The sequence below is a fragment of the Heterobasidion irregulare genome (assembly GCF_000320585.1).
Source record: "Heterobasidion irregulare TC 32-1 unplaced genomic scaffold scaffold_02, whole genome shotgun sequence".
NCBI classification, from domain to species: domain Eukaryota; kingdom Fungi; phylum Basidiomycota; class Agaricomycetes; order Russulales; family Bondarzewiaceae; genus Heterobasidion; species Heterobasidion irregulare.
Genome location: NW_009258198.1, coordinates 1,959,236 through 1,987,164, shown reverse-complemented (window position 1 = coordinate 1,987,164; position 27,929 = coordinate 1,959,236). Strand labels below are relative to the sequence as shown.

Sequence of the window (27,929 nt, the reverse complement as noted above, 5' to 3'; positions counted from 1 at the left end):
CCCTGTAATTCTTAGGTATTGACGGTTTGCAGAGCTCTGGCGATGCCTTGCACCTGTAAGCCATCGTCTTAGAATGAGTACTTGCTGTGCTTTTTTGGTCGGATCAATCATCTTGCTCTTTCAATGCACCCTTCGGTCATAGTATGTGATGTGAATTTTCTATTTCAACATTCAGATATCTGTTATGTTAATTTGCTGAAATGTTGACATTTCATTTGAAGTCCGGCACTACGACGATTCATATAATGAGCTCCACTTGGTTAATTGACACTCCCACCAATTGACACTCCCACCAACAATGAAGGAGTTTTTGGATGAGCATTCCGTCAGGGGGTTTCTTCGCAAACACTTCGCCGTGTGCAGCCGAGGTTCGTGTGCTAATTGGTATTTCGGACGACCGTCGGATTCTAAGCTGGCTTCAAGATCTAGACCTCGTTGAGTTATCTTATCTCGGGCGAAGCCGAAGCCGGGCGAGTCACTTGCAAGTCATTGGGCAGGAATTAAAAAGTAGAGCTGGTCGAGCCGGTCTGTTTACAACACTCTCTCCCAGCCCAAGATGTGTGGAATCTTTGCCGTACATGGTCTTGAAAAACCCTCCGTCGACAGAGCTCGTTTCATCGCTCTGTCCAAGAAGCAGCGCCATCGCGGTCCAGATTGGTCCGGGTGCTACGTCGGGAAACAGTCTTGCCTCGTTCACGAACGTCTGGCCATCGTCGGTGTCGGCGAGTAACTGATGCTCGGGACTTGCCCGCAGATATTTGACGATGCGTTTTCTTGACATGCAGACACCGGCGCTCAGCCTTTGGTGAGCGAGGACGGGAAACTCATCCTCGCCGTCAATGGAGAGATCTACAACCACATAAAATTGAGAACCACAGTCAGCTCTGACTATAAATTCAAGACACACTCTGACTGCGAGGTCATCCTCCCTCTCGTGCGCGATCCTCTCTCCTCATCAGTTTCGCATGACTAAATTTCGTGCTTCGACTATAGTACAAGAAACATGGCACGGAGTTGTGCGGCCTCCTAGACGGCATGTTCTCCTTCGTCCTCCTCGACGAGTCTGTCTCTCCTCCTCGTATCATCGCCGCTCGCGACCCCATCGGCATCACCACGCTCTACCAAGGTTGGAGCTCGCGGAGACCTGGCGCCGTCTTCTTCGCCTCCGAGCTCAAGGCCCTCGTGGATGAGTGCGACAAAATCATCACATTCCCCCCGGGTCACGTCTACGATAGCAACGACAACTCTACGACGCGATACTACACCCCTTCATGGTGGGATGGCGACTCAGATGCACCGGACGCGTCAATACCGACTAACAAGGCCGACCTCACGCTCCTCCGCGAAACCCTCGAGGCTGCGGTGCGGAAGCGGTTGATGTCGGAGGTTCCTTACGGCGTGTTGTTGAGCGGTGGGTTGGATAGCAGCCTAATCGCCGCTATTGCTGCGAGGGAGACAGAGAAAGTCGCACTTGCACAGTACGAGGCGCGGAAAAAGAAGCTGGAGGAGATCCAGAACGGTCCGGCGTCGCCTCCAGGGGGTATCATCCCTTCTGTAGACGTCACTGAGGAAGGTGGGTTGTATTTTCACCTCTTGAGGGTTTTTCTTTTGGCTCACAAACTCCGCCTCGCATTAGCCACGCTGGCTGCCTGGCCTCAGCTGCACTCTTTCTCTATTGGTCTCGAGAACTCCCCTGATCTTATCGCTGCTCGCAAGGTCGCCCACTACTTGGGCACCGTCCACCATGAGTATGTATTCACCGTCCAGGAGGGTCTGGATGCCATTCCAGACGTAATCTACCACCTAGAGACATATGATGTCACCACCGTCCGGGCTAGCACGCCCATGTACCTCCTCAGCCGAAAGATCAAGGCGATGGGCGTGAAGATGGTTCTCAGCGGTGAAGGGAGCGATGAGATCTTCGGAGGTTGGAATTCCTTCTACCTATCGTCGACGACGTTCTGTTCTGAAGAGTATCCTTCCATAGGCTACCTCTACTTCCACGCCGCACCCGACAGCAGATCGTTCCACCAAGAATGCATTCGTCGTGTCAAGAATTTGCACACCTCGGACTGCCTGCGCGCCAACAAGTGACGACGGTCCCTTGCTCGCTGCTTCGTCCATCTGATAACAAATGACGTTCTAGGTCGACGATGGCGTGGGGCCTCGAAGCACGCGTCCCCTTCCTTGACAAGGCCTTCCTGGACGTTGCCTTGAACACCGACGCTAAGGAGAAGATGTTTAGCAAGGGTGCCTCACAACAGGTCGACGAGGATGGCCGCCCCAAAATGGAAAAGGTCGGTCTCGCGCTCCCGTCTGCTCCTCGAGCGCGCGCGCTGGGGGTTCTGACACAGCTGCACCGTTTAGTACATCATCCGCAAAGCCTTCGATATCGCACCCAACGGCAAGGTTCGCCCCCGGGTCTTCGCGGTCCGAGCGCATGATGATGGCTGACCCACCTCTTGCCTTGATTCGTCGCAGCCATACCTGCCTCGGTCCATCCTGTGGAGACAGAAGGAGCAGTTCTCGGACGGCGTCGGCTACTCCTGGATAGACGGGTACGCCCTCACCGCACCGTGCGCCCGTTTCTCACCGCTCACCGCTCGCCGCGCCGCCGCAGAATAAAGGCCAACGCCGACAGCGTCATCTCCGACGACGTCTTTGAAAAGAGGCACGAGCGCTGGGCATCGGACGTGCCCGACACGAAGGAGGGCTACTACATCCGCGACGTCTTCGATGGTGGGTTCTTTCTCCGCCGTAGCTTCCCCACCCTGAAGTCGGCTCCTCACCGTCGCGACACAGGCCTCTTCATGTCCGAAGCTGCGTCCCAGACCGCCGTCCGGTAAGTCCTCGTCACAAACAATCAAACAGCATTCATGAACAGGTTTGATATTAATCGTTATTGGCAAAGGTGGATTCCGCGGGGAGACTGGGGCTGCGCTGCAGACCCTAGCGGGAGAAGTGTCAGCATACACAACGCGGCGTATGAACCGAGCCAAGTCGATCCAAAAGCGGCATAATATGGTGGTACAGTCAATGTCTAGACCAAGTATAGATTATTAAGAAAGGGTTGAAGAGAGCAAGCCGGATCCGATGGTTCGAGCAAGAGAGTGACGACGAAGGTAGGGCGTAGGAAATGGAAACATGTTTACGAGTATGAGCACGTTGCGAGCGAAGCGCGGGGCAAAGATGAGGGAGTGTGGGCACGATACCTGTGCCTGCAGAGCGGCGGCGGCAAAAAAGAAAAGAAAAGATGTGAAAACATTCGTATAGCGAGAGCATGCAAAGAATAGGTACGGTACGGTATTGCAGAACATATAACAAGAGTACTTAATGTCATAAACCGAGAGGAAGAGGCAATCGATAGAGGCAGGAACGGGAACATTGCAAGCATGGAGAAGATGGCGATACCAAGGTCTGAGGGGGGGATGGCACGAGGCGCGGAAGGAGGAGAGCTCAGAAATTCCGGTAAAAATATGGCGGTATACGAGAGCGAAGGAGACGTTGAGAAAAGTATTAAGAATGAGCGTGCGTGAGTCTGTGGGTGTGTACGGGGAAGACTTGTATCTATGGCTTAGGCGGCGTTCAGCGAGGGATCCTGCGCCATCATCTGTCGATAGAGACCCACTCCAGAGTCCTCGGACGGCGCCGGCGAGGCGAGCATCTTGTTCGAGGTGGTCGTGGCGCGGGTCGCGGCGCTGTTCTGAGACAGGTTGCGCGAGCGCTTGGCGGGGCCAGGCGTGCTGGTGGCGGTAGATGTGGTGGTGGTAGTGGTGACGGTGGTGGCTCCCGCAGCAGCGGAGCGCGTACTCTTGTCCCACGCCGGTCTCGTCACCGTCACCTTGGCCGAGTGCGAGTCGTCCGAGACAGCAGGCCGTCGGGCGGTGGGCGTCACTTGTGTCCGACGACTCGCGGGGCGTGGTGCGGCGGCGGACTCGGCGGACACCAGACGGTTGCCGAATTTGGCGTTAGCAGAAGATTCTCGTGAGTATCCCGAGGGCAGAGCGGGACCGCCGCGCCGCGCGCCGTGCACGCCCACCGGCGCTCTGGGCTTGACCAGGGGTTTTTGGAGGGTGACTTTGTCCGCGCCCCAGTAGGAGAAGCTCATCTTGCTCTTGCGATCGGAGTCGTCAGAATCCATCCCTCCATCCTCGTCATCCTCGGGCATGGGGACTATCCTTGGCTGAACGGAGTGCACCTGCGCTCGCGTCCGCACGACGCTGTCAAAAAAGTTGAGGTTCGGTCACTTTCTCACACTAGCGGGAAGATTTCACGCACTCTTCCATCGATACGACGCCTTCGCGGGGTTGTGCGACATCTCCGATGGCCCACTGCTCGATCTGTGCAGAGCTGAGGAGACGACACACGCGCTGATTCGCACACAGAACGTACCTTGATGAACTTGTAGAGATTACGGGGCCTCGCATGAGAATTTCTCCGGCCGGTGGTAGCATACTTGGCCTTGCCCTGCAGCTCCGGCAAAGAATTCGCCCGAGCGCTGCTCGCGCTGCCCAACGGCAGCGATGTGGTCCCCACCCTCTGGCATCGGAGCACGACGTCGTTAAAGACGACCAACCACAGATCTTTCTTCCCCCCCACGCCGTTCGCGCCCGACTGGAGCGCATCGCTGAAGCGCTTGAACGACGATTTGCCCTTGACGGCCCTTGGGCCGGTCACGGGTGGTGGTGAGGTCGACTTGAAAGACTCTTGCCCGAGCCCCGAGAGTATCCGCTCTTCCTTGAGTACCCGCGAGGGCTTGGGAACCGCGAGCTGCTTTACCTTATCGAGCCCCTCGATGCGGGCGAACACGTCCCGCGTCTTGTCCCGCTCCTCTTTCTGGATCTTTTCGTCCTCGATGCTGCGTACGATCGTCTCCACCTCCGCGACCATCTGCAGGGTGCTCTCGTACTCGAACGTGGACGGGTCCGTGTGGAAGAGAAGGTTTTGAAAGAGGAGTGGGTACTTGAGGAGACGCTGGAAGGGCTTCGATAATGAAATCGCGAGCCCCGTTTCGCCCTTCTCCGCGGCATCAGCCTCGAGCCGCTGCAGGAAGGTGCAGACCTTGAGCCATTCGTCCGCGTCTTGTTTCTTTGGCCGCTTGGTCGCGCTCGCCGTCGAAAGCACGTCCTCGACTTGCTCCAGAGCTCGTTCCAAATGGAGAACGTAGTCTGCATAGCCTCGCAGGATATGGGACTGCTCGGAACGGAACGGTCAGTCCGCGTGAGAAACAAGAGCCCCGGACGCGAAAGCAACGTACGTTCGCGACAAAGACATCAGCCAGAGATCGAACAAGGGGATATTGCTCATCGTAGCGTTTCCGGAGACCATCGTTGAGTTTCAGATGGCCCTCCAATATACTGCGCTCGATCGTCTCCAAGCACTGGCGCAAGTCGTCGGGCAGCTGATGGGGCGCGACGCCGCCGTTGACGGTGTAGTCCGCCGTGGTCTGGCTCTTCTTTGTTTTTCGAAGCATGCCGCGACCGCTCGCGGGCGTCGCTGCGGACTTGCGTTCTCGGTCCCGCTCGGACGGGGTGGGTCCCATGAAGGATTGGCGGCCGAGCGAGGTCGTGGACGCGCTGGGGTTCATGCGCGGAGGGGGTGGTAAGGACTGGTGTGAGCGGGAAGGGAAAGGGACGGACGGATCCCTGCCTCCGCTCCGCGGTGGTGCGGCTCCGTAAGGCGATCGATGGCCCTGTTTCGAAGAAAACAAACCTGGGCCTCCGGGAGGTCTCTGACGGGAGGCTGAGTAGCCCTGGCCCATCTGGTCGTTCTCTTCGTCGTCGGAGTTGACGGACTCCGTGTCCATGTTGGGCGTGTCCTTGTCCTTGTCGTCCTTTTTCGAAGCCGTGTCGGGTGCGGTTGGGGTATCGGACCGAAAACCAGTCGGTGAGAGGAAACGAGAGGCGATGGGCAAGTGGTCTACGGATTCTAAGGGAGAGTCGATGCGGGCATAGTCGTCGTAGTCCATCAAGGTGGGCGACGAGACCGGGGAAGTGGAGTATGGATGCAGAAGCGGAACGATGAACGTGTCCTTGAGCTTGATGAGCTCGTTGACGTATCTGAGAGAGGGTCAACGAACGCGCACACGCAACGAATCTAGGAAAGAAAACGGAGGGATATACCTCTCTTCACTGGCGACGATCTCCCACAGGACCTCCTGTCGCGTGCGCTCTCGAGGGCCCAAGTTGGAGACGAGATCCTCTTCGGCGCCCTCGCTCCACGAGGCAGGAGGTATCACGCTGCCCGTCGCGGAGCGCTGCGAGTACGGCGTTCCTGAGCGCAGGGACTGGTGTACGGAGGCGGCATCGGCATAACCTTTCTGGGGGTATGGAGATGTAGCGTTGCGGGTCGAGGTCGCCTTGACGGTCGTGTTGCTAGCCCTGGAGGTGGAGCCGACGTCGGCCCTGGAGGCAGAGGCTGCGGTGGAGGTGGATCCGCGGGTCTCTTTGGGTTGAGAACGCGATGTGGTTGCCTTTGCGGGAGCTGACGGGCCGTCGGCGGGCAGGGGACGGTCGTTGTTGAGGCCTGCGGGGGTGGGCGGGGGAGAGATGAAGGCGACCTTCTTCTGGACGTCTTGGTTGCCGTTGGATGTACTTACGCTGCCGTTGGCGGTCTTGCGGGAGCTGCGGCCTGCGGAATCCTGTTCTGCGCGGGACGCTACGCGGGATACGGCGGCGGGGGGTTGCGAGGGTTCTTCGAGGACGTCTGAGAGCGGTGGGCGCGGGGGGTCGGAGTCGGGGGGGAAGGGGGGGAGGGGTTCATCTATGGGGGGAAGGGGGCGTGATGAGATGTCGGGCAGGGGTTTGTAGGACGCGAGCGACGAGGGCGTGCCTGCTGCTGCACGATTCGGGGGCCAGTCGGGGAGGGGAGGGAGCTGGAGCTTTTCCTTTGGGTAGGAGGGGAGGATCGGATCTGGGCCGTCCTTGGGTTTGTCCTTTGAGAGGCCCCGGTTGAGGCGACTGAAGAGGGCCTTCATGGCGAGGGCAGCGACGAGGAGGGAGGGACGAGGGCAGCGAGGACGGGGGCGGGGACGAGGACGGGGACGAGGAGGACGAGGAGGACGAGGAGGAAGGAGGAAACGTGTTTGGACGGCCGGACGGGTGTTTACATGCAGACAACGTGCAGCCGCGACGACCGTGAAGGATTGCAAGCGCACGAGATATGAACGAGATGGATCCTTCTCCCCGCCCAGCCCAGGACACCAAGCATCTCGCCGTTCTATCCTATCCTTTCCTCGACGCCCGCTTTTCCCTCCGCCAGCTCGACGACGGCCAGGCCAACGGCACTGCCTTGTGGCTGGGCGCCCAGTGCCTCTCCCTCTACCTCCCCTCCCTTCTCAGCTCTCCCCGAACACATCACACACATCCCCGCCCTGCAGCTCTCGACCTCGGCAGCGGCATCGGTCTTACTGCGTACGTCCCTCGCCCTTCTCCTGCCCCACCAGCACCAGCAGCAGCAGCACCCCGACCATCACCCCTCCGTTTCCAGGCTGGCCCTGCGTTCTTTGGGCTGCGACGTTCTCGCCACCGACACAGAACAGGTCGTCTCGAGTGTCCTCCGCACGAACATACTCAATAACCCACCCCCCTCCACCGCTTCCCCCGGAGCCATCCAAATACGTGAGCTCGACTGGACTATATCTCCACGCGACTGGGACTGGTCACATCCATCTGCCATCGCGTCCCGGTCACCGCGTGCGCACCCCTCGTCCGCCGATTCACATGCTATCACTACCGCCCCAAACGCCTCGCTCAGGCCTCCCTTCGACCTTATCGTCTCTTCCGACACCCTCTACTCCCCCGCACTCGTCACCCCGCTGCTTCGCACACTTCACGCCGTCAGCACTCAATCTATCGCCGCAGGCGCGTCGCGCCCTCCGCCCGTGTACTTGTGCATCGAACGCAGGGACTCCGCCGTCATCGATCGCGCCCTGACCGAGGCTAGCACCCTGTGGGGCTTCGCCGTGGAGCGCGTCCCCCATCGCAAACTCGCGAAAGCAATGGCAAAGGGCGGCGTCCGCTGGGCCCGCGATGATTGGGAGGGCGTAGAGTTGTGGAAGCTCGTCTTAAAACGCTCTTCTTTCCCTGAGTCGGACCTTGTCTGAACGGCAGTACCGCAGTCCCATCGAGCGATCGGCTTCACTCGGGGGTAGAGCGTCTGCTCCTGTGTGTGCCCTCGCGCCGGAACGCATCGTGGCTCAATGCTTCTCTACGTTCCAACACACGGACAGGGTGGCGACTTGGTCCACCGATGCAGCACTCACATTCTGACCGGAAGATGCACCGGCGATACAGTACGTTACAGTGGTGGATCGACGGTCAGCCGCAGGCTTCGATCAAAGCCATGTGCCGCCTGTGGGGAAACAGGCTTCATGAGCTCGGCCAAGTGACCAAGCAGATGACATACCAGGTCTTTCCATGTCTCTTCTGCGTCGTTCTCCGTTTGTAGTTGATACACCTGCATGAACCCCTTGAAGCTGCGCGATCGCCCACGGGCGTTAGTTTTAGCGCGCGGTCTTAAAAATACTGTGAAAAGGTTTGGGGGGGTGACCCACGTTAGCGCGCCGTCGTCGGTAACATCCATGAACTCCAGCAGCTCCTCCTTGGTCTCCTCGGTGAAGGGTTCGCCGTTGGTATCACGCGCCCACGCGTCTAGTCCTTCAGGGGAAAGGAAGGCCCCCTCGGGAGGCGAGAGGAGCGCGGGCCCCGCCCCTGTGGCAGACGCGCTCGGACGGGGCGTGCAGTATTTGGCAAAGATGTGCTTGAGGCAGGCTTCGAGCTGCGATTTGCATATGCGCGCGGGATCGATCATCGATCAGCGACTGCATACCAAGCAGAGCGCCTTCGCGCGACGCAAGGGGTGGAGACAGGCGAGCAGGCTCACCTGCTCGCTGATGGCGTCTTCTTCGTCTAGCAAAGGCACGACGTCTGATGAGGACAAGCGAGCGTCTTCATTATTTGCCATTTCGAAGTGCGAGCGCGGGAATCGAGGACTTATGAGGCGGATGAGCGGAAGAGAAACGCGTCTCGAGACGCGACTCGCGGCACGTGAGCTTTAGGGCCGGCGAGTGGCGTCGGGTGCAGGCCGGTCACCGCCCGAACGACCTACGTTCCGCAATGGCCTCCAAACCCGAGCCGCTCTCCATCGAATCCCTGCTGCAGAAGCAAAAGGCGGAGAAAGAGGCTGCGTCAAAGGTGCGCCCCTCTCTCGCTCCCCAAGCAGGCTGACTGAATCCCCATCTGCAGCCCAAATTCCTTTCTAAAGAGGAGCGGGCGACGCTCGCGATCTCACAGCGCGCGCAAGAAATCAGGGAGCAGAAGGCCAGGGATGAGGCTGTACGGAAGGACAGGGAGACGCTAGAGCGGGAGGCTGACGCGCTTAGATACCAGGAGAGGGATAGAGGCGGAGGTAGCAGGTACGGAGGGCGTTGTGAGTGCCCACCGCTTTGCAACGTGTTTCCCTGCGCTCACGAGTCTCTCTCTCGATGCTTAGATGACGACCGCTATGACCGCGACCGCGACCGCTATGGACGTCGGGACAGGCGAGGAGGTCAGGACGACAGGCGTGGCGGCCAGGGCGATAGACGCGGAGGCCAGGATGATCGACGCGGAGGTCAGGATGATCGACGAGGAGGCCAAGACGATAGACGGGGAGGCCAGGACGAACGACGTCCCAACTACCCAGGCGTGCCGACAGGCCCCCGTGCAGACCGCAGCAAGGACGCACCCTCCGGCTCCGCGTCTTCAACAGCCTCTCCCGCCCCATTCTCCTCGATGCCTCCCCCCTCTGGGCCCTCCTCGGGCCCCGGGTCCGCCTCCTCTACACCAGCGCCCGACGGCTCGACCTACGCCCCTCCCATGACCGAGAACGACCTGTCCGCGATCCGCTCGCGCTACCTCGGCGTCGACAAGAAAAAGCGCAAGATCCGCAAGATGAACGACCGCAAGTTCGTGTTCGACTGGGACGAGCAGGAGGACACGTTCGCAGCGGACGCGCCCATCGCCGCCGGCATCCATCGACAGGGCGCGCAGGTCATGTTTGGGCGCGGGCATATTGCGGGCATGGACGATGGCGGTGGTGGTGGTGGCAGCGGCGGCGGCGGTGCATCCAGAGGCGGTGAGGTGGACAAAAACCTCGCGGATCCCATGGAGCGTAGGAAGGCCTCGAAGGTTGGCTATGACGACCGGCATTGGACGGACAAGCCTCTGGACGAGATGAAGGAGCGCGATTGGCGTATTTTCCGAGAGGATTTCAGCATTGCGGCTCGAGGTCCGTCGTCTTTACGTGCACAACCTTTTCTGCTTCGCTGACCCAGGTTCGCAGGTGGCAACATTCCGCATCCTCTGCGATCTTGGGTAGAATCGACTATCCCTTCGACAATCCTAGAAGTCATAGAGAAAATAGGATACAAGGATCCATCGCCCATCCAGCGCCAAGCTATCCCAATAGGTCTCCAAAATCGTGATATCATCGGTATCGCTGAAACCGGTGCGTACGCTCAACCATCGAATCTGGGATCTACAGGGTGTCTCACACTCTGAATGAATGAACAGGCTCCGGCAAAACAGCGGCGTTCGTCATCCCGATGCTGACATTCATCTCGAAATTGCCTGCGTTCACGGATGAGAACAGGCACCTGGGCCCTTATGCGTTGATCTTGGCGCCGACTCGTGAGTTGGCGCAGCAGATCGAGAGCGAGGCGCAAAAGTTTGCGACACATCTTGGCTTTAAATGCGTGTCCATCGTCGGAGGGGTATGTGCTTGCGCATTCATGTTGGTTGCCCTCCGTTGATCGTTCTGTCGTGTAGAGAGCCGTTGAAGAGCAGCAATTTAATCTGCGCGAGGGTGCAGAGATCATCATCGCCACCCCCGGTCGTCTGAAGGACGTTCTCGAGCGCCACGTCCTCGTTCTGTCCCAGTGCCGATACGTAGTCATGGACGAAGCGGATCGGATGGTCCACCTCGGTTTCGAAGTCGACCTCACGTTCATCCTGGACAAGCTCCCGTCCGAGACGATGGAGGGCGAGGAGCAGGGCGAGGCGATGGAGGTCGACGGCGAGACGATGGTCAAGAAGGGCCGCACACGCGTCACGACGCTGTTCTCCGCGACGATGCCCGCCGCTGTGGAGCGGTTGGCGAGGAAGTATCTGAAACGGCCGGCGATCATCAATATCGGTGAGGCTGGCAGGGCCGTCGACACGGTCGAACAGCGGGTTGAGTTTGTTATTGGCGACGAGAAGAAAAAGTGCGTGTTCGATTCACAGTTTGTTTCTCTGATGCTGACAGTATGCTTCAGGCAGCGGCTGCTGGAGATCCTCAACAGCGGGGGTTTCCAGTCGCCGATCATCGTCTTCGTCAATCAGAAGAAGACAGCGGATATGGTCGCGAAAGACCTCTCTCGTGCAGGCGTGCGTACCCTGTCATTTCTATCAAAAAATATTTTCAAATATTGCTGCAGTGGAGTGCCTCGACCCTACACTCTGGGAAGAACCAAGAACAGCGAGAGGCCTCGTTGCAATCACTGCGCACCGGCGAGGCCGATATCCTGGTGGCCACCGATCTCGCAGGCCGTGGTATCGACGTGCAAGACGTCTCGCTCGTTATCAACTTCCAGATGGCGAACACGATCGAGGCATATGTCCACCGTATCGGTATGCATGCGCTTTATATCTCACTCATGGCTCGTGATACTGAGGGCGTGCCTTGCCACAGGGCGTACTGGACGTGCTGGAAAATTGGGCACGGCGATCACTTTCCTCAACAACGATGATGACGAAGTGATGTGAGTCTGTCCTGTCCTACCCGCTTTCGCGCCGCATGGAGCGCCTTCTCGACTCATGGTTCCTCGTTGACCTTTGCGCTAACGAGCATCTCTCTTTCCCACACGACAGGTACGAACTGAAGCAAGGTACGAAACTTCAAACTTCATAGGCAAAATATATCTGCCGGAGTGCTCTCTCGTGCCTCTGGAATCCCGCTTTGGTGTTGGTATTGATCTGATCGTGCGCTTTCCCCCCTTGGCAGAGATATCGAAGAGCCCGGTGTCCAAAGTCCCGCCTGAGCTTGCCCGACACGAGTCGGCGCAACACAAGGTGTCCAGGGAGATGAAGCGGAAGAGGGATGCGGACGACCAAGGATAAGCCTTTGTGTCAGGTCACGGCAGGCGGGCGTTGGGCGTCATGGCGACTCGAGAGGTGTGTCTGCTCTGACATCCAACGCTGGCTCGTTCTCTGATTCAATCGATGTGTGCTGTTCGGCGATGCCAGAGTATTTCGGGGATCATATTAGTGGACGGACATTTGCATGTTGTGTAGTGTACCGATGCATTATAATGATGCCATGTCGGTGAGTCGGGCGAGGCGGCCCTTCTTGCCTGCATGCGCATTGGAAAAGCACGTCTTCTGAACAGCTGGTAGACGACTCGCGGTCAGCCGCACTCTGCCTACGTCTCTGCCTCAGTTGGCTCGCGCGTCGGTCGTCCTTGTGCGTTGGCTTGCACGCGGCTTCGGGGTCCTCGTGGGTGATCTTGTTACCTTTCGGACGTTTGTTAGGTTCGGAGATGCGGACGGCACGGCACAGTTAAGCACGATTGGTTCATAGGAGTCATTCGGGGCCGTTGAAGTCCGGGGTGGTGCTCAGTCCTCATGCGATTCTCATCAGGCTACTACGCGTCGAGGAATGCGCATGTTTGCATGGAATAATCCATTCCTTCATGGACAGCTCGTGCAGACATCCAGACTTTCTATATTCAAGCATTGCGCCGGAGCGTTTCTAGCCCAATCTGGAGTCTCTTGAATGACCTTGTGCATTCCTCGGGCCTCATAATTCTCGATGCCCACGGTGACCGGATTCGACGGCTTGCATGTTTTGCCTGTCTGGTTTCGGAAGATTGTTGCGCGAGATGATTTGCCCCGGTGCTGTCACGAAGGCTTGGCCGTGCGCATACATCGACAGTTCCTGCGCTGCTAGACTGATATGGCTGGTACGTATCCTTTCATCCCTCTGCGGCTGGCCTTCCCAGACGGCGCGAGTCGACATGGACACCGGCACGTCAATCACTCACCTACGGACGCGTGCAATTCACTCCGAATGAGACGCCAAGAATCCCCGAGTCGTTCGCTGGAATGCTTGACACCGTTCTTGTACATACGCCGCCTCGCTAGCCTCGCGCCTCCAATGACCGCTGCTTATCATACCGCTCTGGGCCGCGTCGCATCTGTCGCTCGTCCACAACTAAACCTTGAAGCTTGACAGATCGCTGGAAACGGGAGATCCGGCGCTGGCTACTACGCTTGCAAGCACTGATCCGCTCGCTGCTGCGTCAAGACACTGTCAGATCTGCCAGTCGCCACGTCGCGCACGAATGCTTGGCCGCGCAGGCGAGTTGTCGCAGGGTGCGCCAAGACCCAAAGCGCACGATGGGTCTCACAGAGCCCGACATCTTTCGCAGCCATCTTCCGCCCAGTCGCCTTGGCGTGCCCAAAGTCGACCCATCGCTGTCCGTTGCTGTCCGATTCCGCGAGCGGCCACCGACGCGCCTGCCAACTCGCAGTTTCTCCGAGCGCTCCAAACGGATCCACCACGGCGCTGCCACCGCGGGGCTCTGCCAAATCGTCACCCTCGCCGCGATCGCACGCGATCGGAGGAGTCCCGCCTCCACGGACGATTCCCCTCCTCTCCTCCTTTCTCGGTTCTCTGTCAGCACCCGGGCGCGCTGGCGCGTGATGCTGCGCTCTGTGGCTCCTCTCTGAGTTTGCGTGCGCGCGCTGCCATGGAGGAGGGATGCTGACGGTCCAGCGCGGTGATGATCCGCGATGGCCGAGACGCTCTTTACATCCATCAACTGTCTATCCGGCTCGCTGGCGTTTAATATCTTTCGACGTCCGCGCGTGGCTCAGATCTCGAAACGGTCGTGGAGCCCCATCCGACCATGCGCGCCCCGAGAGAGAGTCACCAGCTCGCAAATGCAGCTGCAAATGTTCTTTTTTGTACTCATGGTCGTGACATACAACAGGACGGGCTTATCAGACGCCCTGGAGCGCACTGCCGACAGGAGGTTTATGTAGAATATTGCTCATGCGCTCGCACACCGCGCATTTCTCTCTCTCTCTTCTTTCTGATCGCGACGTGCGATGCTGTCACCGCACGCCAGCGATGACCCGTGGGCCGTCGGCGACTGTGTGACAATGTTATCAGGAGCTGGGAACGTGGCGGAGCACTAGAGCGCATCATACGCCTCCGCCAGATGGCCAATGGCGATTTCAGCGACCGTGCGCATCCGCCGCAGGCCATGGGCGCAGTGTTGCCCAGCGCTCGGATAAGCTTGAACATTGAGCCCGCGTTGCGGCCATGCGTGCGTGCGTGCGTGCGTGCGTGTGTACGCATGTATTATATGCGTTAGGTAGGGTTTTGGGCCGTTTCTTCGGTCGGCAGTCGACATGGCATGGCCGAGTCACCGCGGGGGGCCGAGGGTGCGATCGCACGTAAACACGACCGTCCACTCGCGACTCGCGATTCGTCTGTCGGGGGCGGTGGTGTGTACCGAGTTGTCCGTCAGGCGCGTGTTCCCCCCTGCGATACGGCGCCACCCGCGTGGCAGAACACACGTCCAAGCACGCACGGCAGTGCGCGCAGAACGCACTTCAGACGGCAGGCGGAGGGCGCGCCGGACGCGCCGGACGCGTCGAGGGACGTACGCGAGCGTCATGCACTTCATAACCTACCACATCCCAGACACAAGCACCCTTGAATACGTGGTCCGCCAGGCTTCGCGGAGCCTGGTGTCCGCGCCCTGACTGACCGTGGCCCGTCTTCCGTCCTGGCGAGCTCTGGCGTCGCGCCCCTCCGTCGCGCGACGAACCGCGACTGCGACGGACCGCGCGCGCAGGTGTCCCCGCCGGCGTCACGCGACGGTCCACGGATTGTGCCCATCGAGTCGTGGAGCGGTGCAAAGCCAAGGACAGAATGTCACGTACTGAGGCCGACCCGTTGTTGTCGTGATTCGCACCCCGCGATGACCGACCGACCGACCGACCGACCGACCGACCGACCGAACGCCTGCAGTGCGCGCGCCCGTCGTCCCGTCGTCCCGTCGTCGCGCCAAGCTAACAACACACAATGCGCACGATCCGCGCCGCCAGTCCCAGGCAGGCGGGCAAGCAAAGCGGGCGAAAACCGGTCGACCGACCGGCAGCGTCGTAGCGTCACGTGAGGACTCGAGCCTCTCCCACATCGAGCAGAGTACGCACGCCCGCACGTGCCCGAAGCGTCGTCGTCGTCGTCTGGCTGCCCAGTGCGCACGGCGCCGAGCCAATCGCGGGCAGTGCGGGGGAGGAGAGGCGTAATTACGCTCGGCGGCGATGCAGGTGCGGCGAAGCGTGCTGGACGGAAGGGCGAGAAGCGGCGACGCGGCGACGCGGCGACGCGCGAGATCAGAAACGGGGGCGTCGGAGGCCGCTGCTAGGCACGCTCGCACGCCGCACGAAAACACGCTGCAGGTCGGGATCGTGCGTGGGAGGCACGTCTGGGCGTCGGCGGGCGCCGGGTCGCGTCCCAGACGCGGATCCGTCCTGTGCCCACAAGCTCTTGCGAGCGGGTCCGAGCGCTGAGAGGACGGGGAGAACGCGACAAAAACGGTGACGATGACGATGGGGACGAGCGGGTCGACGAATGGGACGCGCGTGCGTGGCGAGGGTCCGCACAAGTCAACAGAGGGCGCATATGCGTCCGCGCGCAGAGTTAAGCTTAAGCTCGAATACCGCCCACCGAGCGTGTTCTCTTTCCTTTCGCGGTGAGATGCTGGGAGATGCCGCGAAAGAGATGAACGAACGTGGCATCTGTGAGCGGAGGGGGCAGTCGGAAGCCTTGGGAAGGTTTGGGGGGGCTTCAAAGGAGCTTCAGAGGGCGAGCGGGCGAACGGGCGAACGGGGGACGGCGCCAGCGCGGGGGCGCGCACCTGCCCAAGGCGTGCGCCGTGTGGGGTCGCGTGAGCGCCCGTCGTCGCGTCGCGTCGCGTCTTCGAAGGCGTTCCACGGGCTTCCGAGGGCTTCGAAGGGCTTATTATCGGGCGTCGGGTGGAGTCGGCGCTCGAGTAATACAGCGCGCGACGGGCAGAAGCCGTGCAGAATCCCGCAAGTTAGAAGCGCGGCATCGCTGCCGATTGGGCTGCGCGGGCTGGCGGGGTGTGGCGGAGTGTGGCGAGGCTTGTAGGCGTGCGGAGAAGCGGTTGTCGAGGGCGGAGTTTGCAGCTAGAAGGTCGGCCGGAAGTCTGGGGAGGGAGGCCGGGCGTACATTGCCGGATGAGGCAGGACGAAGCAGGGCGAAGCTCGCGGGGTCGTGCTTCGCGAGCGTGCGTGCGTGCCTGGTGCGATAGGAATGCGATAGAGAAGTGATGCTTAGAGATGCGGCGTGGGCGGCCCATCGCGGCGCGTCGTGTGCCAAAAAGTGGAGGGGGGACGGATGTGGCGATCGCGCGCGGCAGAGGGGACGTATTATCGTGCGCGCTGCGCGCCGTACTCGTGTATTAGATCCAGGTCTGGGTGCGGTGTGGGCGCGGGGTTTCAGACTGCAGCGGTTTGCGTGGCGTGACGCTGTGGGCGCACGTTGCGGCGATCTGAGCGCTGGGCGCTTGCCGGGGCGTGATGCATGATGTCAGGGCGGGTGCGCGTCAGGCGCGATTGGGTTGGGACGCGGGCTGGCAGATCAGACCGCTCGTCGCGCGACGCGCGCTACGTCACGACTGGCAGCAGCTGGCTGGGACAGGGCTGGACAGGGATGTTTGTTGCGTGCGCAAACGGCGAAAAGAGCGCGAGCGAGGGCGGACAGGGGCAGCGCAAAGACGTCAGGGCTATTTTGAGGAGTTGCGAGCGAGCAGGGCGTCCAATGGGATGGGTGGCGGAAGGGACGATAGGCCGAGGACCGGCATTGGCTGCGGTAAGCGTTGTTACATGTGGGACAGTGATAGGAGAGGCTTGGAAAGGCAAGGACGGGTCTATTATGCAAGGGTCCGAGGGGAGTTATGTACAAGAACATGGGTGTTGGTTGACAGCGTAGCATCGAGTGTCGTGAAGGGAGGATGAGCGGGGGAGGCGATTGGATAGGGACGAGCTGTGTGGGGAAGGAGAGTGAATTGGTAATGTGGGAAGGGACGGATGGGTGAGGGTGGGATGGGGAGATGCCGGCGGCAGGGGCTGAGAGGGAGTGTGTCTGGGACTGGGAGGCGGGAGGGCGCAAAGAGAGGTGTCGTGGGAGGGTGCGTAAGCGGTCGGATGGGAGGGGGTTGCTGACGCGCTGACGGTTGGCGCGGTGCATGGCACTGCTGACGGGAGAAGGATCACGCACGCCGTGGAATGGAGCACCGGGAAAAAAAAAGCACAGAGGGACGGAAAGTGAAGAAAAAACAGGTGTGGTGGTGGTGGTGGTGGTGGTGCGTGGAGCGGACTGAGTCGCTAGTAGCACGGGAGGAGGGCGGGACCGCCGAGGAGTCGTCGACGGAGGTGGCTGGAAAGACCTGGTGCGGTGCGGTGACGGGCGGGGGAGACGGCCGAAAGGGGACGGTTGCCGGACCGGGGGGGATTGAAGTGTTTGTGGGAGGAGGAGCGGGTTGGGAGGCCTGCTTGACCTCGACCATGCCCTCCCCCGCGGCTGCCCTCCCCCCGCCCGCACAGGTCCCGGCCCAGGTGCTCCCCGCCCAGCCCGGTCCTGACCACCCACCGCCTGCGTCCGCCCTGCCACCCAATGCATCCAGCGCTGCAGACACAGACCCCAGTCTCCAGGAGCAGGTGACGTCTCTCGAGACCGTCCTCCCGCTGCCCCGTCCCTCACACCCTCCCCAGGCTCCCTCTCCCTCCCGCTCGTCTTCGCTCCTCGCCCCAAAGACGCCCCAGCCCCAGCTCTCGCCCAGGCGGCCCTCCCTCATGCAGTCCCAGAACACGGACCACTCCACCGTCACCTCTCGCCTCGGCTTCTCCTCTCGCAGAAAGTCCCTCGGCTTCCTCACATCCACAACAACCCCCTCCACCCCCCGCGACTCTCCTCCACCGCCCTCCCCAGATCGTGACCACCTCTCCCCCACCCCTCCCGACCACCCCGACCCCCCACCACCGACGACAAACACCCTCAAGGCCACAAAGCACCTCCCAGGGCCCCTCCACGATCTCAAGCGTTTCCTCAACCACCACATCCCCCACCACCACAGCGCTTTCCTCCATCCCCACCACCACCACCACCACCATCACAATCCCCACGTCCCCTCCACCGCACCCGTCTCTGCTAATCTCACCCCCGCAGAGCCCTATCTTCATCCCGGTGACATCCTCCTTCACCTCCACGACTCGGACAATCCTTTCCTCTCCGACGCTCCCTCCAGCCACCCGTCCACCCAGCCCTCTACCCAGCCCCCGAGCCCACCCCGCTCCAATGCCTCTCCCGAGCCCTCCACAGCCTCGGGCTCGACCCCCGTCCCAGAGCTCAAGCCCCACAAGGATCACAAGCTCTCCACCATCTTCATGCGCAAGGACAGGCACAAGGACGACAAGTCGCCCGCCGCCAGCATAAAGCCCCCCAGCGACCGCCCGCCCATCGACAAGTCCCCGTCCCCGTCGCTCTCCGCTCGCTCCAGCAGGAAGGGCTCTCACTCCCCCGCTCACGACGGTCCCGCCCACGCGCCCTCGTCCCGGCAGTCCTCCCCGCACAAGCACAAGCACAAGCACGACTCCCATGGTCGCCGCGCCCCCTCTCCCCGCGCCTCGGGCTTCCTCACTCCTGGCGGCACCGCTGCAGCCGCCCACGGCCAGCACCCGATCACCTCCCTCTCCGAGGCCACCCAGGCCCACCTGTCCAAAAAATACGGCAAATGGGGTCGCGTGCTGGGCTCCGGCGCGGGCGGCACCGTCCGCCTCATCAAGGCGAGCTCCAAGAACGGCGGCCACATCTTCGCCGTCAAGGAGTTCCGCCCAAAGCGCACCGGCGAGTCAGAGAGGGAGTACCAGAAGAAGGTCACCGCCGAGTTTTGCGTCGGCTCCACCCTCAAGCACACGAACATCATCGAGACCGTCGACATCGTGTCCGACCACGGGCATTATTACGAGGTAACGGTGCTCTTCGCGCGACGTCCGTGCAACCCGCTCATCCCCCGTGCATAGGTGATGGAGTACGCGCCGTACGACCTCTTCAGTGTCGTCATGTCCGGCAAGATGTGCCGCCCCGAGATCTATTGCGTCTTCCGCCAGATCTGTGACGGCGTAGAGTACCTGCACGAGATGGGGCTCGCCCACCGCGATCTCAAGCTCGACAACTGCGTCATGACGACCGACAATGTCGTCAAGCTCATCGACTTTGGCACCGCCACCGTCTTCCACTATCCGGGCAAGGCCCAGCAGAAGGCCACCGGCGTCGTCGGCTCGGACCCGTACCTCGCCCCCGAGGTTCTCGCCCAGGAGAGCTACGATCCCCGCAAGACGGACGTCTGGAGCGTCGCCGTCATCTTCATCTGCATGATCCTCCGCCGCTTCCCCTGGAAGATCCCCGACCCAAAGTCGGACCCCAGCTTCCGCGCCTTTGTCAACACCCACCCCGAACTCTCCCAAAAGCCAGAGCCCAGGCGCCATGCCACCGCCCCGCTCCCGCTCCCGCCCTCGTCGTTGTCGTCGTCGTCGTCGTTGTCGGACCGCGGTCTCGGCGTGAACGGCAACGGCGCCGCCCACAGCAGCCAGACCCTCCTCACCGCCAACGTGCCCTCGCTCTCCCCGCGCAAGTCCGCCTCGACGCCCTCGCCCTCGCTGCAGCACCCACCGCGGCACGACGACAACGACGACGACGCCAGCCGCGCGTCCATCACCGACGCCTCGACCATCTCCAGCAGCGCCTTTGACACCCGCTCCGTCTCCGAGGCCTCCGACACCGAGCCCTCCGTCTGGACCGCGCCCTCGCGCGACTCGCACTCGGGCTCGTCCGACGCCTCGGGCACGTCCGCCTCGCGCCTCGCGGGGCGCCTCCTCCCCGCCACCGTCGGCGTCTCGCGCTCCACCGCGACGCTCCCCGTCCTCCTCGCCGCGGGCCTCCCGCGCGCCGAGAGCCCGCAGGACATGGACCCGTCCGTGCAGATCTTCGCGCGCCCGGGCACGTCCACCGAGTCCCTCCCGTCCTCCCCGCACATGAGCCCGCTCTTCATGGGCGCCGGCGCCGGCATCGCCATCGGCATGAGCTACCCCGGCGCCGAGGCGGACGACATGCCGACGCCGACGATGAAGCCCGCCGCCGCGCTCCTCTCCCCGCGCATGCGCGGCGCGCCGTTTCACAGCCCGCTCGCGCCCAGCCACGAGCAGAAGCGCGAGGAGGTCGACCGCGTGCTCGGCGCGGTCAAGGACCGCGACGACGTCGAAAAGGCATACCAGGACGAGCGCCAGGCGAACGGCGGCGGCGACGGCGGTGACGGCGGTGGCGACGAGGGCAAGGAAGAGACGGGGGAGAAGGAGAAGGACGCGGCGTCGACGCGGAGCGGCGGCCGGCGGGCGACCGTGAGCCGCGGCGGGCCGCGCCCGCGCGCGGATAGCGCGGCGTCGGTCGCGACGTTCCACGGCGGGATCGGCGGCGCCGAGTCCATCTTCCGCCTGCTGCCGCGCGAGACGCGGCCCGCGATCCGGCGGATGCTGTTCGTCGAGCCCGCCGCGCGCTGCACGCTCACGGACCTGCTCAAGGGCCGCGGGAAGAGCTCGGGCCTGCTCTGCGGGTGCGGGCTGAACGGCACGAACGCGGGTGGCAGCGCGAGCGCGAGCGGGATCGACACGCCGCCTGGGACGTGCCAGGACCACGACTGTGCGCCGGAGGAGGAGGACGACGGGGACGCGTGGCTGAAGAGCATCGTGCCGTGCTCGGCGCTCGGCGCCGGCGTGCTGTCGGACCATACGCACATCAAGGTCGCCGTGGACGATAAACAGCACAAGCGGAGGTTCTTTTAGCGCGAGGCGGGCGTGTGTGCGCGGAGGTGGAGGCGGAGGCGGAGGCGGAGGCGGAGGCGAGAGGCAGGATGGATACGGACGACGCCGGTCGGTCGCAGAAACTAACAAGAAGGGGCCCCGCACGCGCGAGCGTGCGAGCCCTTTGTGCACATATGTTCTATCTTGTCCCATATGTCCCCAGATACGTATCTCTCGAACGTGATCTCTCTTTCTATTTTTTTCCTATTCTGCCTTGTTTTCCTCTTCCCATTTATTTGTTTTTTGGCGTTCGCCTTTCCTTTATTTGCTGCCCTCCGCCCGCGCTAGACTACCCCCGCCCGCACCCTCCGCCCACAACTATCCATACATTCGCCCGCCTGCCTGCCTACTTGCCTTTCGTGTCCACTCCCCGCGCGGCGGCCTTCCTTTGCACCTTGCGCCTTCTCCGCCCTCGCCGCGCCCACCCTCGCCCGCCCGCCCGTCCGCCCTCGCCCGCCCCGTGTGCGTCTCCCGCGCGCCGCCCGGGCGGCGTGTGCGGGCGGGGGGGTTTAGAAAAGCTACCCGCCCCGCCCTTATATCTCTTTGTCTTCCCTCCTTCCTTCTTTCCCTCTCGCAGTCTCTCGAGATTGCTATTTTTTTTATCTATTCCGTACCCGTATCCCCTCCTATGATAGCGCGCCTGCTCCACAGTGCTCTGTAATAGTACTACAAACCCATAGCATTCAATTAAAAAAACGGACGTTCCGCGGTCTTTCTTTCACTGCGCCTGCAGCGGCAGCGGCGTCCTGCGTTGCTTGTTCGAGCTCAAGCCGCGCGGACGATCGAGCGATCGGGTCGACGTGCGGGCGGGATCTCGACGGCGCGGACGTGCGAGCGGCGGCGATCGAGCGAGTGCCTGGGATTTGCGCTGGCGCGACCTAGAAGCGTCGGGCGGCGACGGCAGGTTCTACGATATCGATCGGGCACGATCCAGCGTAGAGACCACGGCTCGTGCGCGCATGAAATAAGTACAATGGGTGTGCTACCGATGCGACATGTCACAGCTCGTCTCTGCCCTGGCCCGCCTGCGCCTGGCGTCGGCCACGGGCCACGGGCGGGCCCCGTCTGCTCTTCGCCTTGCCCTTCGGTTGTTGCTGCTGTTGCTGCTGTTGCTGCTGCTGGGACGGTGGCGACGACCTCGCCTTTGGCTTCGTCTTGCCCTTGTCCGAGAACAGCTCGTAGCCCGCCTTGCGCAGCGCCTCCGCGATCGCCTTGTTGTCCGGCGCGCCCCCGGCACGCGCGCGGTCCGCCTGCTCCCCCTCTGCGCCGCCGCCGCCGTCCTCCAGCGTGTCCTCGTCCAGCTCGACCTCGCTGAAGAACTCGATCACCATCTCGCCGTCGTCCAGCTCCTCGACGACGACGCGCGGCGCGCCCTCGCCGCCGAGGATGTTGTCGCGCTCCAGGAGACGCTCGAGCGTGCGGCGGATGACGGCGGTATGGTCCACGGAACCGTCTGCGTCGTCGAGGTCCTCGCCTTGCGGATGATCGTCGTCGTCGTATTCGTCGTCGTCGGCAGCGGCAGCGGCAGGCGCGCCATCGGGCTGCGCGGCGCCCCCGTCGATGGGCGGGGGAGGGGGAACGCGCTTGGGGCCGCGCGGGGGGAGCTTGATCGGGTGATCGGCCTCCGGGATGGCCACCCTCTCCGCGGGGAGGACGTCGACGACCTCGCGGCAGCGGACGAGGGCCTCCTCGCGCTGATCGATGCGCGACTTGAACCCGGGCTCGCCGCACAGGCGCGGGGTGTTCACGACGAGGACGTAGTGGCACGTCTTGGTCTCCTTCACGAACAGGATCGAGTCCGTCGTCGTCATCGAGCAGTGGAACTGCACGGCAGAGGGGCGTAGGGAGCGTGTGTGCATGCGAGCGAGCGAGCGTGAGTTCACACGCGCACAGGCGGCGGCGGAGAAGCGCGAGTGGAAAATAGCCGCACCTGCACTTCGATTTCGCGGTGCCTCCCGGTTTTATCACACACGGTGCCGTCGCCCCACCGCTGGACGAGGTAGCGGGAGCCTGCGCTGCGCGCGAGCTCGAGGTTCGCCGCAGCCCGCTCTGCGACCGACAGGTCTGCACCCGGCTCGAGCGCACTGGGCGCCCTGCCCAAGTCGAAGGCCTCCGACTGGTGGATGACGAAAGATAAATTGATGCAAATGTTGATGATAAATCTCCGAACAAATGAGACAACGGCCAAGGCTTACGTCGGGGTCCTCTTCTATTTCGTAACTCCCTGGGCAACGAAGAAGCCGTCAGAAACAAAAAGGGCCAAAAACATAAGTGTTCTGTTGTCAGGCCCAAAATATGCCCGCTTACCGGGTGCGATTGGGTGGGAGGGGATCACCTCTCGGAATTGGCGGACATGTGAGTTGTGACAGTAGGCGTATGTGAACCAGCCTTGTCGATGCTGGCAGCCGCGTCAAGAATTGCGCGGTGCGGTGGGCTGAGGCCCAGGGAGGGACGTACGTAGATGCAGGATCCCGTGAGAGGCTGCAGCAAGGACCAGCCCTGAGCGGGCGTCCACTCTGTGTGGGAGTCCTCTGGAGCAGGCGAGTTCTGTTCGACCGTCGAGGGGGGTATGAGACATAGATACGAATCCCGAGGACCTAGTTTCATGAATTCCAGAGAATGGGAAGACATGTGAGAAGCGGCAGTCTGACAAGGATTCATTCACGAGATGTAAGTGGGGGGCCACGAGGTACATGACGGAGTGCTTGTACAGACTTGACTCTCTGCCTCTGTCTGGCCCGAGCCGATCTCCTTCAGCGGTCGGGAGCCATCCCAGTGCACCTCGTGCCATGGTTGGTCGAGAAACTCGAGCTCGCCGCCGCGCAGACCATCCTTGATCCAGCGCTCTGCGGTGTCGTTCTGGAGCGGGAGGCCGTTCAGAAAGGTGACGCGGTACTTTGGAAAGGCAAAGGGGTCCTCCGGGAGCGAGTGGACGACACGGGCGTCGACGGTGAGTGCGTTGGCGAGGAAGAGGGAAAGCAACGGCCAGAGGGAGGAGTGCAAGGGAATGGAGTGCATCGAACCAGAGACACGTTGATCTGTGACGGCGCGCGTGACACCGCCTCCTGTCTCCGGCGTCTTACGCTTTGTGGCGCACCGTGAGATCCGATTCAGGCTCCGTGTAGCCTGTTCTGGGCTCCGCGACTCAATTACCCGGTCGTCAGTTTCCTTACCAGGAATAAAGCAGCCCATAGGCTCCCATAGGCCAGTCGCATGCCGGGATCTTGCCGCACACTCGCATCGATCGAGATGGAGGCAGCACTCCACCGACCATAACCAACATCAGGTGAGGCGTCCACCCGACGATACACGCTCCCTCGCCGGCTGGGGATAGCCTGCGGTGTCTGATGATGCATCAGAACGCCGAGAATCGTAAAGACGTGTCCTTCGATGGCTGAGATCACCCCTGGGGTGTGAACAGGACAGGACCGATGAGCGACCATCAAACAGAGGTCGACAAGGGTTAGAGCGAGATGAACGCTGGCCGCGACGATAACCAGAAATGGGATATTCGACCTGAGTGAAGGGTATTTAATTAATTACGTACGAGTGTCCCCAGACCCCCAGGAAGAATGTGGAAAGATAATAAGTCAGCTCAGAATTGGTCGAAATACACGCGAAAAGAACTCTATTTCGGCGTGCCGAAATATTCATTAAAACGAGGGCAAACTCTACCGCACTCCTTTGCCCCCGCCCTTCACCAACCCCTCCCTCCCCACTCCTCCCTCCCTCTGCTAGGGCATGTCAGCCTCCCCTCCCCCCGAGGACATCGCAGACGATAACAAAGTGGGCGATGAACTCGACGACGCCGCCCAGACTGGTCCCGATGACGACTCTGGTCAGTGCCTTCAGTCCCCATCCAGCGTGCTTGTTGATCGATAAGACGCGTCGAATTCGGTCTCGCCAACTCCAACGTCCGTTCCTTATAGGCGCGAACAAGGCTGATTCCGCCACAACCCCTCCTGTGAAACGCTCACGCGGGCGTCCCAAGGGCAGCAAAAACAAGAAAAGCGCGACTGCTGCCGCCCCTCCAACGTCAATTGCTGCGGGCCCCTCCACCGGAGAAAAGAGGAAACGAGGCAGACCCCCCAAAGTATGTCGTGCGACCTAGAGTGCATATCTCGCTCGCTCGACTGATCGAATTTCCCCCCCCCTCTTTACCTCGCCCTCGCAGCCCAAGAAACCAGAAGAAGAGGGAGCCTCCGGCGAACCTCCCGTCAAGCGCAAGCGGGGGAGGCCTCCCAAAAATCCCAAGCCTATAGAGCCTGTGTCTGAGGATGCGGGGGAGGCTACCGCCCCAGATGCGAGCGCGAAGAAGAAGCGGGGCCGTCCCCCAAAGTCAGCGTGACACCGTCTTATGATAGGATCCATCGTCCCATTTCAGTCTCCCCTCTCGATATGGACGGGTTTCGCCTGTACTGCCCCTCCTCCCCCTCACGACCACAACCCATACGAAAGCTGGTGTCCCTCGATCCCCCCCGTCCCGATTACTTATGTGAACCTTGTCTTGTCAAAGTTGTTGCCGTCTAATATCGTATTTTTCTTTTGCCTCCGTCTTCATATCGTGTACTCCTCTTGTTATCGTCGTCCTCTCTCGTAGCTTTATATTTTGATGAACTCGGTGTCTTCATAGCAATCTCGCCGCATGTACGAACTGAAATGGTCAACGCTGAACGTTGAACGTCGAAGGGGCCGAGATCGTTCGCAGATCTTGGCAAGTGCGCTGGTGAGGGCCGGTGCTGTCCACCGCTTCTCATCCCTGCCCACATGCCGATTCGCAAGAATCTTCCCAAGAATCATGCTCATCAATCACCGCGGGGAGGCAGGTCCCGAGTGCGTCGTCTTCGGAAATAAATTCGGGTTTTTTGTACGTAGCCATTTTCCTGGGGAAATATCTTCTGTGCCCCTATCTATCATAACTTCGAAACATTCTACAGCTGCCTTCGCGTGCGATGGAATAACGCCATCCACGTCAAACCCATGCTCGCAGCCGCTAGTACCGCCGACCCCAAAATGCCCGCATTCGTCAATAATTCAGTCTGTTGTACGGCTTTTCTTTTTGCGGTCGCGTAGCTGATATCCGGGCGGAACGTGACCATCGTGTACAGCGGAATCCAACCGCTCGGATTTCTAGAAGGAAAAGGTATACGGGAGAGCATCGGCCCAAGGGAAGCCAAAGTGAACCGCTGGCGTGAGCCTAGTGAGAAAAGGACGTTGTCCAACGCCTTCCGGAATAGATATGCTGGCGTCGTCACCAGATGACGCATCTCGACACTTTGAGAGAGAACGATTCAGCAATCAAGGAGGTCAAGAGAGGAAGATCCACACACTAATTATCCATCGCTAGATCGCAGATGGCAAGCAGATCTTCGTGCCGCGTGTTGGAGTACCGGCTCAGGGCTCCCGCCAGCCGCTCGTCAACGTACTCGTCCGACTCGCGACGGGCAGAGAGATCGATGTTGGCCTCTTGTAACATGACGCTCATCACTCGGACATCCTCCAAACCGCAATTCAGGCCCTGTCCGTAGAAAGGCACCATAGAATGGGCCGCGTCTCCGAGGATGATAGCGCGGTCTTTGTAGTGATATGGGTTCGCCTGACAGGATTTTAAGGGGTTCGGAGGGATGAATGGAACAAGGTGGCAAGCGCACCTTAATGGAAATGAGTGAGCTGCGAGGGTTATTCGTAAACGAGTCCAGAAGGGGGCGTTCGCCAATTAAGGCAAGCGCGTCCGGAAAGTAGGACTTGAACCATGCGACAATTGCGTCTGGATCCTTGAGAAGTTCGAACTCTGAAGTCGGCGCAAACAGGGTGCAAGTGAAAGTCATATCCTATGTAAGGGCGTCCCATTATGCTCGGCGCTCGGCGGCATTAGGCACTGCTTATAAAAAGTCTCACCTTGTTTGGTAAGGCTATGAGCATGAAGGAGTGACGAGGCCATATGTGGAGATGATTTGGATCAAGGAGGAAAGTCGGACTACCATCAGCATCTTTCCCTGGCTGTATTTTCAGCTCGAGGTACTCGTGGGGTATATATTCTTGCTGATAATCCATTCTGTCGTACATGGGAAAGAGGATGAAGACACCATCGGCTTCGGCGACGGCAGAAGCAGAAGTACGGAGCGTACCGGACAACTCTCATCAATTGGCGCCGGACGACCGAAAAACTCCCATCAGCGCCGACACAGAAGTCAAAAGGGATTTCGAAATCCGTATTCGCATCACCGTCACGGGCAGTCATCAGCCGACGGTCAAAGTCTACAGACAAGACCTTGCGTTGGAAGAAAACGCGAACATTTGGCACGGCTAAAATTTCCTCCAGGAGGCCTTCGTTTAGAAGGGCACGATCAATGGAATTGATACACTTGTCAGCGTAGAAGAGTATACGGCTCATAAGACGTCAAGGAAGAGTTTGCACGTGAGAAAAGCTGATTTACCTGGCCATCCGGGTCGTACTGTTGGCTGTGCTGAATACCATGTATGTCGTGTATCATTCGACCGCGCATGGGAATGACGGTCTTCAAAAAGCGGGCTGCTGCTGCTGAATCGACGGCCTGCAGTGCCGCAATGCCGCGCGATGATATGGCAAGATTGATGGATCTCTGCTGGGCTGCAGCCTTGGAGGCCGACAGTCGCATATCTGGGTGTAGATAGAAGAAAACACGTTACGGAAGGCGTGATACGGCCAAATGTGTACCCACCTGGACGCGCTTCGAATACGTCGACCTGCCAGCCCATCTTAGCTAGAGACATTGCAGTTAGGCAGCCGACAGGTCCTGCCCCAATGACCACTGCTTTTCGAACGGCGTCCTTTCTCGGGTCCATGATCGCTCAGGTTGAGGAAAGAGAAATGAAATGTCAAATATGAAATTGGAGGAAATCACCGGCAAGTTGACAACCCGTTTAAGACGCCGGATCTAGTCATGCGAACTCGGATCTTGCACTCTTGCGATC

The 27,929-nt window shown here is 60.7% G+C and overlaps 13 protein-coding genes across 13 annotated transcripts; 7 read left to right on the top strand and 6 right to left on the bottom strand.

Annotated features, from left to right (window-relative positions):
• The first annotated feature begins 514 nt into the window (after window positions 1-514).
• HETIRDRAFT_141298 (cysteine peptidase C44) lies at window positions 515-3,470 on the top strand. The gene is made up of 11 exons (XM_009544314.1): window positions 515-722; window positions 786-934; window positions 994-1,573; window positions 1,637-1,927; window positions 1,988-2,090; window positions 2,147-2,297; window positions 2,368-2,409; window positions 2,482-2,558; window positions 2,621-2,739; window positions 2,803-2,842; window positions 2,912-3,470. The coding sequence occupies exons 1-11, from the start codon at window positions 557-559 to the stop codon at window positions 3,018-3,020; spliced, it is 1,827 nt and encodes a 608-aa protein (XP_009542609.1). The 5' UTR covers window positions 515-556; the 3' UTR covers window positions 3,021-3,470.
• Window positions 3,471-3,574: 104 nt separating this feature from the next.
• Window positions 3,575-6,976, bottom strand: HETIRDRAFT_154385 (uncharacterized protein; the record flags this gene model as incomplete). Its single annotated transcript, XM_009544313.1, has 7 exons — window positions 3,575-3,724; window positions 3,779-4,220; window positions 4,279-4,340; window positions 4,393-5,193; window positions 5,258-6,059; window positions 6,123-6,693; window positions 6,844-6,976. The coding sequence occupies 7 exons, from the start codon at window positions 6,974-6,976 to the stop codon at window positions 3,575-3,577; spliced, it is 2,961 nt and encodes a 986-aa protein (XP_009542608.1).
• A 185-nt stretch (window positions 6,977-7,161) lies between these two features.
• On the top strand, window positions 7,162-8,283 carry HETIRDRAFT_457493 (uncharacterized protein; the record flags this gene model as incomplete). The annotated part of the gene is made up of 2 exons (XM_009544312.1): window positions 7,162-7,412; window positions 7,489-8,283. 2 exons carry the CDS (start codon window positions 7,162-7,164, stop codon window positions 8,102-8,104), a joined length of 867 nt encoding a protein of 288 aa, XP_009542607.1. The 3' UTR covers window positions 8,105-8,283.
• A 15-nt stretch (window positions 8,284-8,298) lies between these two features.
• Window positions 8,299-8,811, bottom strand: HETIRDRAFT_308712 (uncharacterized protein; the record flags this gene model as incomplete). Its single annotated transcript, XM_009544311.1, has 3 exons — window positions 8,299-8,352; window positions 8,407-8,476; window positions 8,555-8,811. 3 exons carry the CDS (start codon window positions 8,809-8,811, stop codon window positions 8,299-8,301), a joined length of 381 nt encoding a protein of 126 aa, XP_009542606.1.
• Window positions 8,812-9,116: 305 nt separating this feature from the next.
• HETIRDRAFT_457491 (uncharacterized protein) lies at window positions 9,117-12,394 on the top strand (the record flags this gene model as incomplete). Its single annotated transcript, XM_009544310.1, has 11 exons — window positions 9,117-9,194; window positions 9,246-9,429; window positions 9,493-10,269; window positions 10,324-10,488; window positions 10,554-10,753; window positions 10,809-11,245; window positions 11,297-11,408; window positions 11,459-11,651; window positions 11,713-11,782; window positions 11,892-12,194; window positions 12,267-12,394. 10 exons carry the CDS (start codon window positions 9,117-9,119, stop codon window positions 11,929-11,931), a joined length of 2,256 nt encoding a protein of 751 aa, XP_009542605.1. The 3' UTR covers window positions 11,932-12,194; window positions 12,267-12,394.
• A 1,024-nt stretch (window positions 12,395-13,418) lies between these two features.
• Window positions 13,419-13,751, top strand: HETIRDRAFT_448780 (uncharacterized protein; the record flags this gene model as incomplete). Its single annotated transcript, XM_009544309.1, has 1 exon — window positions 13,419-13,751. One exon carries the CDS (start codon window positions 13,419-13,421, stop codon window positions 13,749-13,751), a length of 333 nt encoding a protein of 110 aa, XP_009542604.1.
• Window positions 13,752-13,966: 215 nt separating this feature from the next.
• HETIRDRAFT_407673 (uncharacterized protein) lies at window positions 13,967-14,738 on the bottom strand. The gene has a single exon (XM_009544308.1). It carries the CDS (start codon window positions 14,705-14,707, stop codon window positions 14,453-14,455), a length of 255 nt encoding a protein of 84 aa, XP_009542603.1. The 5' UTR covers window positions 14,708-14,738; the 3' UTR covers window positions 13,967-14,452.
• Window positions 14,739-15,431: 693 nt separating this feature from the next.
• HETIRDRAFT_448778 (uncharacterized protein) lies at window positions 15,432-17,310 on the bottom strand (the record flags this gene model as incomplete). Its single annotated transcript, XM_009544307.1, has 7 exons — window positions 15,432-15,523; window positions 15,580-15,798; window positions 15,926-16,247; window positions 16,291-16,502; window positions 16,589-16,727; window positions 16,770-16,990; window positions 17,046-17,310. The coding sequence occupies 7 exons, from the start codon at window positions 17,308-17,310 to the stop codon at window positions 15,432-15,434; spliced, it is 1,470 nt and encodes a 489-aa protein (XP_009542602.1).
• Window positions 17,311-17,627: 317 nt separating this feature from the next.
• On the top strand, window positions 17,628-22,652 carry HETIRDRAFT_457489 (uncharacterized protein; the record flags this gene model as incomplete). The annotated part of the gene is made up of 4 exons (XM_009544306.1): window positions 17,628-19,088; window positions 19,143-20,947; window positions 21,264-21,632; window positions 21,709-22,652. The coding sequence occupies 4 exons, from the start codon at window positions 17,628-17,630 to the stop codon at window positions 21,941-21,943; spliced, it is 3,870 nt and encodes a 1,289-aa protein (XP_009542601.1). The 3' UTR covers window positions 21,944-22,652.
• HETIRDRAFT_309786 (uncharacterized protein) lies at window positions 22,538-23,993 on the bottom strand (the record flags this gene model as incomplete). The annotated part of the gene is made up of 6 exons (XM_009544305.1): window positions 22,538-22,798; window positions 22,906-23,091; window positions 23,171-23,199; window positions 23,283-23,373; window positions 23,433-23,621; window positions 23,691-23,993. Coding segments are annotated over 6 exons (1,059 nt in total), but the record flags the coding sequence as incomplete, so codon positions are not given.
• A 683-nt stretch (window positions 23,994-24,676) lies between these two features.
• Window positions 24,677-25,606, top strand: HETIRDRAFT_60551 (uncharacterized protein). The gene is made up of 3 exons (XM_009543554.1): window positions 24,677-24,813; window positions 24,905-25,068; window positions 25,150-25,606. The coding sequence occupies exons 1-3, from the start codon at window positions 24,717-24,719 to the stop codon at window positions 25,321-25,323; spliced, it is 435 nt and encodes a 144-aa protein (XP_009541849.1). The 5' UTR covers window positions 24,677-24,716; the 3' UTR covers window positions 25,324-25,606.
• On the top strand, window positions 25,333-25,575 carry HETIRDRAFT_310033 (uncharacterized protein; the record flags this gene model as incomplete). The annotated part of the gene is made up of 1 exon (XM_009544304.1): window positions 25,333-25,575. The coding sequence occupies one exon, from the start codon at window positions 25,333-25,335 to the stop codon at window positions 25,573-25,575; it is 243 nt and encodes an 80-aa protein (XP_009542599.1).
• Window positions 25,607-25,906: 300 nt separating the features above from the next.
• HETIRDRAFT_424904 (uncharacterized protein) lies at window positions 25,907-27,800 on the bottom strand (the record flags this gene model as incomplete). The annotated part of the gene is made up of 7 exons (XM_009544303.1): window positions 25,907-26,249; window positions 26,306-26,571; window positions 26,627-26,806; window positions 26,874-27,030; window positions 27,104-27,339; window positions 27,413-27,615; window positions 27,677-27,800. The coding sequence occupies 7 exons, from the start codon at window positions 27,798-27,800 to the stop codon at window positions 25,907-25,909; spliced, it is 1,509 nt and encodes a 502-aa protein (XP_009542598.1).
• Window positions 27,801-27,929: the final 129 nt, after the last annotated feature.